This window comes from Rhinoderma darwinii, chromosome 4 (assembly GCF_050947455.1).
Source record: "Rhinoderma darwinii isolate aRhiDar2 chromosome 4, aRhiDar2.hap1, whole genome shotgun sequence".
Lineage (NCBI taxonomy): Eukaryota > Metazoa > Chordata > Amphibia > Anura > Rhinodermatidae > Rhinoderma > Rhinoderma darwinii.
In genome coordinates, this window is record NC_134690.1 from 387,691,227 (window position 1) to 387,708,454 (window position 17,228).

At 42.5% G+C, this 17,228-nt stretch overlaps 2 protein-coding genes across 2 annotated transcripts in view; one reads left to right on the forward strand and one right to left on the reverse strand.

The window, feature by feature from the left end:
- The window catches only part of KCNH1 (potassium voltage-gated channel subfamily H member 1), a 235,158-nt gene that overhangs the window by 79,979 nt on the left and 137,951 nt on the right, over positions 1–17,228 (reverse strand). Inside the window, exon 10 of the mRNA XM_075863274.1 lies at positions 15,631–15,883. Within this exon, the coding sequence (XP_075719389.1) occupies positions 15,631–15,883 (253 nt within the window). The remainder of the gene's footprint in view (positions 1–15,630; positions 15,884–17,228) is intronic.
- On the forward strand, positions 4,391–7,344 carry LOC142760223 (TOG array regulator of axonemal microtubules protein 1-like). Its single transcript, XM_075863275.1, has 2 exons — positions 4,391–5,938; positions 7,106–7,344. The coding sequence occupies exon 1, from the start codon at positions 4,451–4,453 to the stop codon at positions 5,738–5,740; it is 1,290 nt and encodes a 429-aa protein (XP_075719390.1). The 5' UTR covers positions 4,391–4,450; the 3' UTR covers positions 5,741–5,938; positions 7,106–7,344.

Below are 17,228 nucleotides of genomic sequence, written 5' to 3' on the forward strand. Positions count from 1 at the left end.
TTTCATTGCGCGGAGATATTAGTACAGTGAAAACCCCCGAGAAGTGACCCCATTTAGGAAACTACACCCCTCAAGGAATTCATCTAGAAGTGTACTGAGCATTTTTGACCCCACAGATTTTGCAGAAATGAGTGCACAGTAGATGTTGCAGATTAAAAATTGCCATTTTCCACAGATATGCTATTTCAGAGCCCAATGTGTTGTGTCGAGCTTGTACCACTGGAGACACAAACCCCATAAATTGTTAACCCCTTCGGGACCTAGCCATTTATAAAATTTTTGATTTTCGTTTTTTACTCCCCGCATTCCAAGAGCCATAACTTTTTTCATTTTCCGTCAATAGAGTGGTGTGAGGGCTTATTTTTTGCAGGAGGAGTTGTAGTTTCTTTTGCTACCATTTATAGTTCCATTTAATGGACTGGGAAACGGAAAAAAAAATTATTTGCGGGCTGAAAATGGAAAAAACTGCGATTCCTCAATTGTTTTTTGGGTTTCGTTTTTACGGCTTTCTCCGTGTAAAAATGACAAATTATTTTTATTCTGTGGCTCAATATGACTATGGTGATACCAAATTTCTATAGGTTTTTTTATATTCTACTACTTTTATTGATAATAAACTTTTTGTTAAAAAGAAGAAAATGTTTTGTGTCGCCACATTCTGAGAGCCGTAACTTTTTTATTTTTTCACCGATTGAGCGGTGTGAGGGCTTATTTTTTGCGAGACGAGCTATATTTTTAACGGTATAATTTTTTGGTACGTAGAACTTTTTGATCACTTTTTATTACATTTTTTTTTAAAACTAAGTTGACCAAAAAACAGCGATTTTGGCGTTTTCATTTCTTTTTTTTTACGGCGTTTACCGTGCGCATTAAATAACACTATATTGTAATAGTTCAGACTTTTACGGACGCAGCAATGCCAATTTTGTTTACTTTTTTACATTACTTTAGAGGGAAAATGGTAAAAGGAGGCCAACCTAAAGGCCCATCAGGGTGTGCAAAGGGGTTAAGCAGTTCTCCAGAGTACAGTAAAGCCCCATAGGTGATCATAAACTGCTGTTTGGGCACACTGCCAGGCCCAGAAGGAGCGCCATTTGGCTTTTGGAGCACAGATATTGCTTGGTAATAGTTTTGTTTAGTGTTTTACTGGTGTTTCAGTTTTTAATGTGGGGGTATATGTAAGCGGAGCGGAGTACATCAGGGTATATGTAATATGTGAGGAGTACATCAGGGTATATGTAATATGTGAGGAGTACATCGGGGTATATGTAAGCTGTGAGGAGTACATCAGGGTATATGTAATATGTGAGGAGTACATCAGGGTATATGTAAGCTGTGCGGAGTACATCAGGGTATATGTAAGCTGTGCGGAGTACATCAGGGTATATGTAAACTGGGCGGAGTACATCAGGGTATATGTAAGCTGGGCGGAGTACAGCAGGGTATATGTAAGCTGTGAGGAGTACATCCGGGTATATGTAAGCTGTGAGGAGTACATCAGGGTACATATAAGCAGTGAGGCGTACATTAGAGTATATGTAAGCTGGGCGGAGTACATCAGGGTATATGTAAGCTGGGTGGAGTACATCAGGGTATATGTAATCTGTGCGGAGTACATCAGGGTATATGTAAGCTGGGCGGAGTACATCAGGGTATATGTAAGCTGTGTGGAGTACATCAGGGTATATGTAAGCTGGGCGGAGTACATCAGGGTATATGTAAGCTGGGCGGAGTACATCAGGGTATATGTAAGCTGGGTGGAGTACATCAGGGTATATGTAATCTGTGCGGAGTACATCAGGGTATATGTAAGCTGGGCGGAGTACATCAGGGTATATGTAAGCTGTGTGGAGTACATCAGGGTATATGTAAGCTGTGTGGAGTACATCAGGGTATATGTAAGCTGGGCGGAGTACATCAGGGTATATGTAAGCTGTGTGGAGTACATCAGGGTATATGTAAGCTGGGCGGAGTACATCAGGGTATATGTATTTGGACGGAGTGCATCAGGTCATAATAGGATGATCTAATAATAGGGTAAATTAATAATAAAATTAATTATCCATGGACAGTGACGTACGCTTTCAACCAATCCTTTATGCACAGGCCAGATTTTTGGGTGCAGGACTCGCAATTCTAAAGGGGCTCCCTGGTATTGTACAAAACATCCGCACTCCAGCATTGCCTAATCTTTGACGTCTTCACTAGCCCCATGTGTATCACAGACCCCAAAATGTCATAGTTTCCGCTGCATTTACAGGGTCTATCAGTGGGGGCTGCAAATGATGACGTGGGGTTTTAGGTGAAGAACTGCTGCACTAGTAAATTAGTCTGGGCCGTCGTTTTGCATTATTGCGTTCCGAGAGTCATAGCTTTTTATTTTTCCGTCTGATATTTTTATAGGTCACGCCGATACGAACGCGACGATACCTATTATGTACAGTTTTTGTAATGACAGGGGGTAGGGAAACGGACAAGTGAGCCCTAGTCTACCCGCCACTCTGTCCCTGCCTACTTGCAACGACCCGCCCTAGGCGACGGGGTACAACTGGGCGGCGGTCCCTGCGCTCAGTAAGTGCACGACAAACATACAAGGGAATACAAGCAAGGGAAAGGGGCAGTTGCCCACGGCAACACCGTGAGCAACAGAGTGGTGAACGAGCCGAGTCAAGCCAGGAGTGTGCGAGGTACCAAACGAACAGCAGAAGAGTAGTCAGTAAGCCAGGGTCTGTATGGAGCAGGATCAAAATAGAAGGAGCTGTAGCTGGGCCAGGAAACCACACGAAAAGAATCACAAGCACCGAGGGACAGGAAGGGCAGGCTTAAATAGACCGAGGGCGGGAGCTAGCTGAGTCTGGCCAGGTTGCGATAGGCTCTCCCACTCCTAAGCCTGCCAGCCTGAGTGGTGGAAGCTGGAGTCAGTCTCAGGGATGTAGATTCAGGTGCTGACTGATTAATTATGGGAGTTAACCCCGAAGTTGTGCCTGGCAGATCCTTTACAGTTTTTTGCTTTGTTTTCATTTTTTTCTAATTATAAAGGGCTTGATAAGGAAAACAGGGCGATTATTGTTTTTATTACATAAAACTTTTATTTATTTATCTAAAACTTTTTTCACTTTTTATTTTACACATACTTGGGGACTTGAAGATCTGATCTTCTGATCGCCAGTCCAATACACTGCACTACTTCTGTATGTACTTATGTAGTGCAGTGTATTGTAAGGCCGGATTCACACGAGCGTGTGCGTTTTGCGCGCGCAAAAGATCCACAAAAGGTCCGTGTGTCATCAGCATATGGTGCGTGGCTGCGTGGCATCATTATGACACTCTGTTTTTATGTTTGTAAACAGAAAAGCACGTGGTGCTTTTCTGTTTTCATTCATAGTTTTGACTACTGTAGCGCACATTACGTGCGGCACACAGAAGTGCGTCCGTGTGCCGTGCGCGGTTTTCACGCACCTATTGACTTCAATGGGTGCGTGATGCGCGAAAAACTGGCAAATATAGAACATGTGTGTTTCACGCAGCGGACACACGCTGCGTGAAATTCACTGACAGTCTAAACGGCCCCATTGACTAACATAGGTCCGTGCGACGCGCGTAGCACGGACGTATTATACGTTCGTCTGAATAAGCCCTAACTCTCATTTTACAACTGACAGTTAAGCCTATTACATCCTGCCTTGGGCTGGACCTAATAGGCTCCTGTACTTGGCAACCAGGAAGCTGTTGCTAGGCTTCCTGGTTGCCATTGCAACCATCAGCACCCTGTGATTTTTCGCAAGAGGCCAACGGGGTACAGAGGGAGCCCCCTCCCTCTGTGTCAATCACTTAAATGCCCATGTCGCTATTGACAGCGGTATTTAAGGGTGTTAAACGGCGGGGGTTAAACGATCTGAGAGAACTGTGATCGCCACCGTTGCAGCGGGATGTCAGCTCCTGTGCCCGCTTCATCCTCAGGGCGTTACTGTACGCCCATTTGCGGGAATGCACCGCTAAAAGGGACGTACAGTAACGCCGATTTGCGGGAAGAGGTTAAGTCAATTACTTGCAGCACTGAAGATGTAGAGGAAAAATAAGGTATAGTAAATGTTGCAATAAGAGCTCCGTTATTCTGAAATGGCTGATAATAAATAAATATTGGCTGATAATAAATAAATCTTCCCCCAAAACATTTTACAACAATTAAAACAGTAAATATTTGTATCCAGGACTTGTCCTGTTAGGTGTTTTACTTGTGAACAATATTAAACATATTCGTCTATTTTTGAGTCAATGGCCCTTTAAGGGAAAAGTTCTACAGGTCTGGCTGATGTCATAGAAGCGTCATGGTGAAACTATTGTATTAGAACTTCACTTGCTGAGTGCTCTGTACATTGCTGGACTTTCCCTACAGAGAGAAGCAGTGATATTGGTGTGCGCACCAAGTGTTTTACAAAATTTTTGGAAGATGTGGGCAGAAGACTCCTTTGACTGTAGTAGCTCGGTAACATCCAGCTCAGATTCTGACCTCTCAGATATTTCTCCCATCTGTTATGGCATGAATCAGAAGTACAGCCTAGGTGACAACTTTGCTGACTACCGGGATGTGGTGGCTCAGAGAGTGCTGGCCAGGTTGACCAGCAATCTTCAATTGAGAATCCCTGACAAAAATCCGCCATCTGGTGACTTTGGAAAAAATCTGGGTTGGAAAATCCTGAACACCCCAGAACCACCTAAAAGGCCCAAAAAAGCCACAGAAAAAGAGGTCACCAAGGAAACTGGCCCAAGATATAAAAAGTATATTGCAGCAGCGGAAAAGACCTTGGAAGAACTCAGGAATATGAACAATGGGAGGAATTCTCTCCAGGCTTATCCATCAAAACCTTTACCAAAAATAACATCTGTGAGTGCGGTGCAGTATAACAATTCCTATTTACATCACCGGAACCAGCATGATGAGCCTCCTGCACCTGAGAGGAAGAAGACATCTGTATTACCATCTATAGGACCATCATCAAGTCATCATGCAGTCCAAAGCCATAAAGCAACGCACAATAAACAACCAAAGAAGATGTCCCAGTCCAAGATGACCGTTGCTGACGCCTTAATCCTGCTGGAAGACGAGGACTGGGAGAAAAAGATTCGAGGCATTGACACCATCTCATCCTTGATATCGGTCCATCCTGAAGCTGCTGTTCTAATAATACAAGACCTGAGGACAGCGGTAATGAAGGAAGTGACCAACCTGAAATCCGCAGTGTCCCTCGCAGCGATCAAGTGCCTGGACATGATGTTCACAATATTGCAGGCGAACATGGACTGCGACCTCCAGCAAACTGTCCGGGTGTTGCTACACAAGGCCGGGGAATCCAACACCTTTATCCGTGAAGCAGTGGACGGCGCTCTGACATCAATGGTGGAAAATGTCAGCCCAGGTCGCGCTCTGACAGCCCTAATAGAGGGAGGACTCTGCCACAACAACAGCAAAGTCAGATCCACCACAGTCAAGCATCTGGTAGGTTTGGTGGACAGAATGGGCCCAGACTTTTTCCTGTCTGGTAGGAAAGGGATCACAGATAGGGCAATACCGGCTGTAGTTCAATCTTTACAGGACCGCTGCCCCGAAGCCAGGATGTATGGCAGGCAAATCCTGAGCAGTCTAGCTCCACACCCTAGACTGGGCGCAATGCTGGCAAGGTATGTGCCACCTAAAAACTTAACAGCCATAAAGCTCCTGCTGAAAAAATGTTCCAACTAATCTTTTTGTAACCAATGAAAACATTACATGGAGGAGAATTATTACTAGTTACTTATTTTAAAAAAAACGTCAAGAACAAACAAAAATTTAAAATTGCTCGCTGGACAAATTAAAATGTGGAGAAGAGAACCAACCTACAATGTCCTGAGTCATAATCCAAGAACAGCCCTGGTATTACCGGCAGATCCCCCTGGCAAGGTATGTGGAATTGGGAAGGATTTATGTGTCTCATTACTTTGTCTTAGGCCGGATTCACACAAGCGTTTTGCGCGCGCAAAAGGTACATAACATCTCCGTGTGTCAGCAGCGTATGATGCGCGGCTGCGTGATTTTTGCACAGCCGCCATCATTATGACACTCTGTTGTACGTGGTGCTTTTCTGTTTACATTCATAGTTTTTACTGCTGTTGCGCGAATCTTGCGCGTGCCACGGAAGTGCTTCCGTGTGGTGCGCGTGATTTTCACGCACCCATTGACTTCAATGGGTGCGTGATGCGCGAAAAACGCACAAATATAGGACATGTCGTGAGTTTTACGCAGCGGACACACGCTATGTGAAAATCACGGACTGTCTGAAGGCCCCATTGACTAATATAGGTCCGTGCGAGGCACGTGAAAATCACGCTCGTAGCACGGACGTATTACATGTTCGTCTGAATAAGCCCTAACTCTCATTTTACAACTGACAGTTAAGCCTATTACATCCTGCCTTGGGCTGGACCTAATAGGCTCCCGTACTTGGCAACCAGGAAGCTGTTGCTAGGCTTCCTGGTTGCCATTGCAACCATCAGCACCCTGCGATTTTTCGCATGGGGCCAACGGGGTACAGAGGGAGCCACCTGTTCCATTCAATGTCTATGGAAATTACAGAAACAGATGAGCCCTACACTCAGCTGTTTCCACCATTCCCATAGACTTTGAATGGAGCAGCAGAACGCATGCTCGACCGCCGCTCTATTCAATATCCTCCTCACTGCTCAATGACGAGGACATTGAATCGAGCGGGGGATTCAGGATCCCCGTTCTAATGATCAGTGGCGGTCCCAGCGGTGGGGCCCTAACCATAAGGAAATGATCACCTATTCTGTGGATAGATCATAATTTTTGATTCTTGTACAACCCCTTTAAGAGGGTTTTCTACTGATATACAACTATGGGATGACAACTAGACAGCCATTAAAGTGTGATTGGGGACCACTGAGAGCCCCACCAATCTCAAAAACACGATTGGCCTGATCCCCTTTTTCTTTGCAGTGCAATGCCAGAATTACCCAATTGAATAAATATTTATAATGGAATATATGACATTCTGTGTAAATGCCACTGTACCTGTCGGCTCCATGTAACCTGATCCTCTATCCACAGGTCTCTAAGAAGCTAAGAAGCCACACACTGGACCTCCCATCACAGCCGGAGACTTCCAGATGTCCTGGGGGATATAACTAAGGAGTGGTCACTGGATCTGCCCGCTGCTGCCCCTGTGTGAGATGCCCCTGCCGCAGCCGTTCTCCATCAGACTATATCTATCATTAACGTCTAGAGAAAAGAAGCCCCTCCCCCTCTGGACTATTTTTTGTGAATAATAAATTTTCCTTTGTGCAGAAAAGAGCGTAATATATTGTGTAGTATAATAATCAAACGCTAATACTAAAATGTGAACCTCTTGTAAAAATGCCAGCCCGTCATGCCAGTGATTTCTCTACTATCAGTCAGGAGATCATTGTCATAGTACAGAGCATATATATATGCATATATATATATATACACCTCCTATAGTTACACTTGTGTCTTATGCTGAGCAATACCCAAGAGGATCTGTGCATCTATGACCCATCAGTAAGAGCTGTGGGCAGATTTATTAATTCTGTCCCAACTGTAGACAGGATTCAATCCACATTTACCCCAGTGGTGCCAGCTGCCTGACACATTTAGCGTATCTTTCACAACTTCTTAGCATTTTACCCTTCCTTACGCCACCTCATGGCTGGAACACTTAACATCAATATTTTGTGCCAAAAAAATGTTGCACGCTGTTATTAAATCTGCCACTTTTTATGACTCTTATCCACACCCCTTTTCCTAGACATTGTCGAGTGGGGTGTAAAAAGTGTCTACAACACATAAGAAATTGAACGTATGCCATGTACGCCTCTTTTTAAGGCAATTTCTACCAGAATTCAGGTGCATTTTGCTTAGTTGGTCTCCCCCACTGTTTGCAATTTCCTGACAGTGTTCCCCCATAGAGCGGATTGTTGGATCTCTCTGAATGTAAGACACCCGCTGATCTATAAAACTCTTGTAAATTCATTTCCCAGCCGTTATTATCTCTAGCCATCTCCTCCTGATTACAGGTTGTCTCCTGAGAAACCTTATTTCCTGCAAAGAGCCTTTCAATATAGTTCTGCTGCTTCCCAACACTCACCCAATGCTCCAAACCAGTGATCGTCAATCTGTGGTTCTCCAGCTTTTGGGAAACTACAACTCCCAGCATGCCTTGACAGCTGGAGAACCACAGCTTGGAGACCACTACTCTAGACTATACGGACCCTTATAGATGCTATTTATTGTCTTTCTATCATTTGGACACTGAATACATCTAGAGCTTGTGCTATTACTAGATCTTTCCTGTCATGACTATTTTATGAAATACTTTTATTCCCCATAAAATCACAATTCTAGAAAATATTTTTTAGAACTCTACGTTGTGCTCTTCCTCTGTTATTCTTCATAGCAGCGTATGAATAAACTGACAACTGGGTGTTACCATTTCCCTTGTCAAAGGGGCGTGTCCCAACACAGTCTCAGCACTGATTGGACATTGTCAGTCTGTGTAAGGACACGCCCCAAACTGATAACCCCCATTTAGTCATAGATTTCTATGAGGAATAACAGAGGGATGACACAACGTAGAGTTCTAAGAAAAGATGCTCCAGAATTGTTATTTCATGGGGAATACAAGTATTTACTCAAATAGACATGTCAGGAGAAGGGACTGCTCACTGCCCTGTAGAATTCAGCTTCAATGTCTATAGAAGTAACAACATTCCCAAAATCTATCATGGTTGAAACATAAAAACGAAACTGCAACATAGCGGGGAAAAAATACATTCTGTATGAAGCAAAGGAGAGCAATCAGACAAAATTAAATCAGCGGGAATGTTCCAGCGCTCAGCAACTGGACCACTGAGAAAGATAATAGCTGCGATTGTCACAGAAGATAAAATGGTAAGATCTTATCATTGCTGTGAGACTATAATATTTAACTATCATGTAATGTAGGCTCAGTGTGCAGGTGTTCGTACAGAGCCGGTATGGATTATACAGTACATTTGTTGTTTGCCAAATGAGCTATTTATCCTTAAAAATATATAAATGAATTATTGACCCTGCATGGCTTTAGGCCCTATGGATATCAATTCTAAGGTAATGTATACATAGGAATCACATTTACATAGAGTCATGACATCAAACACGATTAGCATCAAGGTTATAGAGCTTTTCCCTCTAATGTAAAAGGTCAGGGGTGATAAAAGGGGAGAGCAGAGGATTTTAGCTCCATTACGGAGAAGATAGCAGTATTGTTTTGTCCCGTCCGTCCTCTCTCTCTCCCTATTTTTATGTTTGTCAGGATATTTTTCTGGTTTTGCTTTGTTTTTCTCCTTTTTGCGCAGGTGGATGGACGCTGCTGAACTTTTTGGTGTGGAGTCGCGGCAGCGTGTTGGCGGATTGATGGTAAATTGGTGTGGGGGGATTAATCGTCGGTATGGTCCCTCCCTGGCTTAATTTGGGCTCCTGCTGGGTGGTGTCCCGGGGTGTGGTTTACACTTACGACAGCCAACTGCGGCTTGTAACGGTGGTAAATATTATATAGGTTGGCAGTTTGGCGCCCGATTTTTAGCTCCAAGGGCTCCCCATCCTCGTAATTTAACCCCTTAACGACCGGCGTATAGTGTTTTTACATCGGCCGTTTGGGGTAGTTCTTCTGAAGCGCCGCCTTTTCACGTCGGCACATCAGAACTTTTCCCGCATTGTGTGGGGTGCTACTGAAGCCCGGGCTGTTGCTAACAGCCTCGGAGTTCAGGGCAACGATCGGAGACCACTAGCAGTGGTCTCCGATCATATTTAACCCCTCAGATGCGGCACTTAATAGCGAGCGCCGCATCTGAGTGATTTTAGAGGGAGGGTGCTCCCTCTCTCACCCCACTGGCATCCCCGCGTGCATCGCGGGGTGCCAATGGTTTCCATAACAGCATGGGGGCCTAACAAAGGCCCCCAGGTCTGCCTTTAGTGATTGCCTGTTAAGCCATGCCAGAGGCAATAATACACTGCAATACGGAAGTATTGCAGCATATTATAAAAGTGATCAGAAGATCTGACGGTAAAATCCCTTAGTGGGACTAAAAAAAAAAGTTCAAAAAAGTTAAATAAAGTTTGAAATAAATAAATGTCCCAAGTAAAAAAAAATTAAAAGCCCACTTTTCCACCTTACAAAATACTTTATTATGAAAAAAAGTAAAAAGTTACGCATATTTGGTATCACCGCGTCCGTAACGAACCCAACTATAAAACGGTTACATTATCTAACCTGCACGGTGAACACCGTAAAAAATAAAATAGAAAACAATGCCGGAATTGCTGATTTCTGTTCATTCTACCTTAAAAAAAAATTGATAAAAAGTGATCAAACAGTCGCACCTACTCCAAAATGATACCAATAAAAACTACAAGTCGTCCCGCAACAAAAAAGCCCTCATACAGCTGTATTGGTGAAAAAATAAAAAAGTTACGGCTCTTAAAATATGGGGACACAAAAACAAATAATTTTGAAAAAAATTTGTTTTTACTGTGTAAAAGTAGGAAAACATAAAAAAAAACGATAAAATTTGGTAACGCCGCAATCATAACGAACCGCTGAATAAAGTTATTATGTTATTTATACCACACGGTAAACGGCGTAAAATTAAGACGCAAAAAAAATGGCAACATTTCCGGGTTTTTTTCCAGTACCCCACGAAAAAAAATTAGCAAAAGTTAATCAATAAATTATTTGTACCCCAAAATGGTGCCATTATAAAATACAATGTATCCTGCAAAAACAAAGTCCTTGTACAGCTGTGTCAACGGAAAAATAAAAAAGTTATAGATCTTTGAATGCGACGATGGAAAAACCTAAAAAATTGCTCGGTCATTAAGATTTCAAATACCTTCGGTATTAAGGGGTTAAGGGGTTGTTTATTATTATGTATGTTTGCTAATAAAATGGCTGCTGTGGCCAATTTTATACAACCCATTGTCTCTGTGTGTTTTATCTGAATGGGTAAATTGGGAGTAATGGCCACTTAGGAGTCAAGAGGAATAATAAGGATATAGACGGAACAAACTCTGCAATCCCATGGTCAAGATGTTGCATTGGTCCCCATTAGGTGCATTACTATAAAAAGTAAGATTATGATCATTTCAATCCTAATATAAACTGCACCCCCAGCTTCATGAATAATCTTGGACAATTTTGGATAATTTTTGATCATTGATTAAAACAAAAACATTCGATTCTGACCAAACAATGAGTCATTTCACTTATTCTAATTTATAAAGGCAATGACGATATCTCCCACAATATAAATAATCATATTTGTGGCCCCTTCCCGACCAAAATTCCTATTAGAAAAAGAGTCTGAACATCCGATGGATCGTGGCCACATCTTTACGTCTATGTTCAGCTTTAGTAGTGGCATGAAAAAGACTTCCAAAGAGTGGGAGAAACACGAGGGCATCTTGGAGGCGTGTATGAGATGAAGAAAGTAGAGTACATAGAGGACCAAGAGCAAAGTGCAAAGTCAACAGTCTTCGGGAATCTCAAAACTCCGGATTATTTGACAGTTCTCCCAAATAGAATATTGTAGAAACGTCTTCAGATCTTCCATCCATGACTTCAGTTGAGGTGATAAATTATTTGATCATACTAATAAGTTTGTGGGTTAATGACCATAAGAAGTCTATTACGCATTTGTAGATGACTGACATCCAGCTATGACTTGAATAAAGTTTGATACTTTGGTTGAGATATGAATACAGATTTCAATGACAGACAGATCAAGAACCGTGAAGAGTCACTGTCTAAATGTATCATTGAAGCCGCGCTAATTAATCCAGACCGCGGTTCTCAGATGCCACCGCCATCCACCACTTAGTACTGGACAGATTCCAACTCAAGCATTTTATAAATCAGTCCCGTCTTTCAAAACAAGTGGATTTGTTGAAACCCGATGAGCTTTCAACCCACGATCAATTTGGTTCAGTCACGTTATCCCATCTACTCCCAAGATTTTCATTATCTGAGAGCACCTCAGTGCAGAAAATGCAACACACGGTATGTAGAATAGGCTTGTCCTTGTAGCTGGATGGAAGATTAATGCTTGACTTGCACCTCAGAGATGCCAGAATCTATATATTGTACTATATATTGCTGCTTCTTTTGATCTGCAAGCTTGCTGCAGAATATTAGAGACTTTGAAGGTCATTAAAGGGATTTTGCAGTGCAACACTTGTCCATAGGTTGTGTTTGATATTGCAGCTCAGCTCTTTTAAAGTAGATGGAGCTGAGCTGTAATACCGTACACAACCTGCGGACAGATGTGGCGCTGTTTCTGGAAGAAAGCAGTCACGTTTTTCTAATCCTGCACAACCCCTTTAAGTTGCAACAATGTAAACCGCAGTGCAAACACTTTGGGCCTCAAACATATACAGCTACTGCTGAAAAAAGTGGAGACATTGACCCAGCAACCAATCAAATGCCAGCACTTTTATTTACCAGTACAGTTGGAAAACAAAATCAGTGATCTCATTGGCTGAAATGGGCAAATTCTCCACTTTTTGTCTGTACTATTTTTTATACATGAGGCACTCTTGGACATGATAGATGATACGACATGCTATAGAGAAAGTCTAGGCTGCTGCAATGCGACCAATAGAGAAAAAGGCATAAATAATACTGCCCATACATGTCAACAATGAGTGCCATATAGTGCTCAAGCAATACCGCCAGAAAGTGCATACTAAAACTCATCAATGCCATGCAGTATGCAGGTAATACCGCCAAATAATGTCCAAATAACTGACAAACAATGCCTCAATAATGCCACTATACCGTGCTCAAATGATACCTCCACATAGAGCCCAAATATTGCCATACACTGATTTTAGTCACTAAAAGAAACATTCCTGTTTACATCCAGAGTCTAAAACTAAAATACTGTAGGCGCTTCTTTACTTCTTCATGCTGTGACATATACGCCTTTTCTGGGCGGTTGGCCTGTTATACACGATCGTGCTACCCTTAAATGACGCCAATAAATGTTTTCTTCACATTGAAAAATTGTATTTTTATAGCGTGATTTACAATGGGACGACTGACAACCCATATCAATCTTCCTTTCAACATATAAACAGGTTGTAAATGGTGCCGGACAGCATGGTGATCCACACTGTGTTGTGAGTTACAATCTGACCAGAGCAAAAGCTACGTATGTATGATGATGAGTGGAACTGCAAATGAAGACAGAAGAATTTGATTAAATGCATCTGTAGGACCCGATCTAGGATGATTGTTTAAACCCTTAGGCCCTGTTCACACAGCGTTTTTTGCAGGGGGAAAAATCGGACTCAAAATTCCTTGAAGAATTTTGAGGCAGATTTTGACCTGTCGGCAGCACACTTGCCACGTTCTTTGCGGCAGTTTTCGGAAGCAGCCATTGAGCGCCGCGGGCAAAAGACGCTGTGAAAACAGTTTTCTCTGCCTCCCATTGATGTCAATGGGAGGTCAGAGACGGAAACGCCTGAAGAAAGGGCATGACGCTTCTTTTTCTCCACGAGCGTTTTTTTTTTGGCTCGCAAAAAAACACCTCCGCATTATTTGGCGCGGTTTCCCTCATCAGGGTAGGGGATAAATATCTCCAGACTGTAGGACCCCCACTGATCCAGAGAACAGACTTAACATACCTTCCCGGAAGACCCATATGAATGGAGCGGTAGTGGGTATGCTCAGCCACCATTCCATTCATTTCTATGGGGCTGCCGAGTGCTTTTAGGCCACGGCTACACCAAGAGTTAAAATCAGTCAGTAGCACTACAAAAAGTCTAGCATAGCCCTGGCCTTACAGTGACCTTTTTATGAGAAAGGCAGAGCAGAATAGCACCTAACCAGACAGTATTATATATTAAAGTAAGCAGTAGACAATAGCAGACACAAATATAAATTCAACTTTTTGTGATTAACAAATTCTCACACTAAGGCCTCATTTACACGAACGTGATATACGTCCGTGCGACTCGCGTGCTTTTCACGCGGGTCGCACGGACCTATACAAGTCTATGGGGGCATGCAGACAGTCCGTGAGTTTTGCTAAGCGACTAACGACATGTTCTAAAATTCTGCGTTTTTCGCGCATCACGCACCCATTGAAGTCAATGGGTGCGTGAAAACCACGAAGGTCGCATGGAAGCACTTCCGTGCGAACTGCGTGATTCGCGCAAGAGCTGTCAAACTGAATGTAAACAGAAAAGCACCACGTGCTTTTCTGTTTACAAACATCCGAACGGAGTGTCTTAGAGATGAGCGAACCGAACTTCACCGGGTTCGGCCGAACTCGTTTTGACCGAACCCGGCAGGAGACAGTCACTGTCCAGGGTGCTGAAAGAGTTAAACTGGTTCAGCACCCTGGACAGTGACTTCCGATCCCAATATACGTGAACGTGTAAAAAAAGTTCTGACTTACCGATAACTCCCGGCTTCTTCCTCCAGTCTGACCTCCCGGGATGACAATTCAGTCCAAGTGACAGCTGCAGCCAATCACAAGCCAAGCACAGGCTGCAGCGGTCACATGGACTGCCGCGTCATCCAGGGAGGTGGGGCTTGATGTCAAGAGAGGCGCGTCACCAAGGACGCGTCACCAAGGCAACGGCCGGGAAGTTCTCGGTAAGTACGAACCTCTTTTTTTTAAACAGGTTACTCGATATGGTGATCGGAATTCACTGTCGAGGGTGCTGAAAGAGTTACTGCCGATCAGTTAACTCTTTCAGCACCCTGGACAGTGACTGACGTCGACTAGACTCATTTCTATGATGGCGGCTGCGCGAAAATCACGCAGCCGCGCATCATACACGGATGACACACGGAGCTGTCAAGTGCCTTTTGCGCACGCAAAACGCTGCTTTTTTTTGCCTGCGCAAAACGCACACGCTCGTGTAAATCAGGCCTAAAAGCCCAATAAATCTAAACATTTTTTTTTTTTTAAAAAGCCCCTTAAAAACAAGAAAACAAAACCCTCTTTCCTTCTGTACTCGGCTGCTTCCGTAGAGTTGTCATAGAGCGGCACTACGCACGCTTGACCGCCACTTCATACAAACTACTCACCCCGGTCTTGCTGGTTAGAGCAACGAGAGAATCGAGTATAAATGATCAGTGGAGATGCCAGCAATGGGGCCGCCACGATCTAACAGTTTTCACCTATCCTGTGGATAGGGGATAAATGTTTATTGTTTAAAGGCCTAAAAATAAAAAATGATATCTGTTTATGTAGAAATGGAGAAATGCTGGTCGTTAAGGCCTAAAATATTAAGTGTGTTTTTACATGTGGCGGTTTTTGCGGCGGTTTTTGCTGCAATCATTGTAAAAACCACTCAGTTTTTGTCAAAATCGCTTAGTTTTTGTCGCGATTGCAACAAAACCATTACAAAAATTACTTATGTAAAAATACCCTTAGGGGTTAATGAAATTAAGCAGTGTCTATAATCAATCACCACTATTAATTAATTTATTATGGAATGTATTATGGACAGCAATGTAGTAAAACTGCAGAGTGGTGGTGAACATACTGAGCCATGAAACTTACCCAAAATGGCCACAACTTCATCATCCTGGATAACTTCCAAAGACCCAGATACCACGAAGCAAAGCGTGTCTATACTCTCCCCAGCATGGTAGATTAAATCCCCCGGAGCGCAGTGCACAGTCTGGAACTCCATGGCGAGAGCCCTCAGGCAGCCATCGCTAGCTAGTCGAAATGCAGGGTGCTCCTTAAATACTTTGCGGTTCAGGTGGACACAGATATCAGCTCGCATGTCTTTTGGGCAAATCTGAAGAACCTAGACAGGAACGAAGCAAAAAAATAGTCATGTTCAGCTGACCAGAGAAATGGTGCACACTACCAGCAAACCATGCTTTAATGCAAAATATATCATTGCCTGGTCATATAAGGTAGTTTGAGAGTCAGATTAAAAACTGACTGTTTATATAATTAAGAAAAAAATGTAATTGTACATAGCAAGTGCAACCTTTTTTTTCATGGCTTCAATGGCTAAAAATAAACAACTTTTAAAATAGTCCTAATTTCAAAATGATTTATGGATTTGTATACAGCTATAGAGCCCTATGTTTCCATGGTAACAGACAACAAACAAACCCTGTGTAGTCTGACCCTGCAGTCATACGACCGTCCATCTGATTCTTATTTCTTGCTATCAAATGTATGTTAGTAAGAATTAGGGGACCAATGGTAAACAATATGACGGCAGGATTAGACTACACAGGGTTTGTTTGTTGTCTGCTACCATGGAAATATGTAGGACTCTATAGGAGTTGTAAAGACAAATCAGTAAAACATTTTGAATTACTGTAAAACTATTTGCAAAGTTGTTTAATTTGTTTAATTTTTCAATTTATTTTTAAAACATTGGTTTGCGAAGAGATAGATAAATAGATAGATAGATAGATAGATAGATAGATAGATTAGATTAGATAGAGAGGGGGGACCAGTCAACCAAAGTCTAAAACTAGATTTCCATGTAGACAGACATGTAGCCATGTTAGCTCTAGGAAGGAGAAAAACAAACAAACAGAAAAATAAATAAAATAAAACCCAGTATAACTTTTTTCTGATTGGTTGGCCTTACTAGTTAAAATTGTTTATTCAATATTATTTAGAAACACTTTGTGGCGTTGCTAAAATTACATCACTTTGGATCACAAATAACAAGAGAAAAGTAACAAATCTATTAAAAAAATAAATGATCTCCAATAACCTCTAACATGTTCACATTTAACAACAGATACAAATGTCTAAAGTAAACAAGTTTTTCTTGTACCACAGCCAGGCAGAAGTACAAGGTGACAACACAGAAGTAAGGAGAACTTCCCAGCCTTCAGGTCATAGGGGGCGCTGCTTTACTGTCCTCAGTTTAGAAAAAAGTTATTCTCATCATCAAACTGCCATGGGGCTCAGCCATACGGAGTGTGCAATAAACAACATATATTAGGATTACACAATGTTACTTTCAGGCTTCGTGTCATTACCCCTTCCGTCTTAAGGTTTTATAGTGTAAATAATTTTAAGAGTCTTAAGAACAGCTGCTGCTGATCGCCAGGCTTGCTTCAGTTAAAAAGGGGTTAAGTATTCATAAAGAGTTAATTATTCTTAGTCTTCTACGTTCT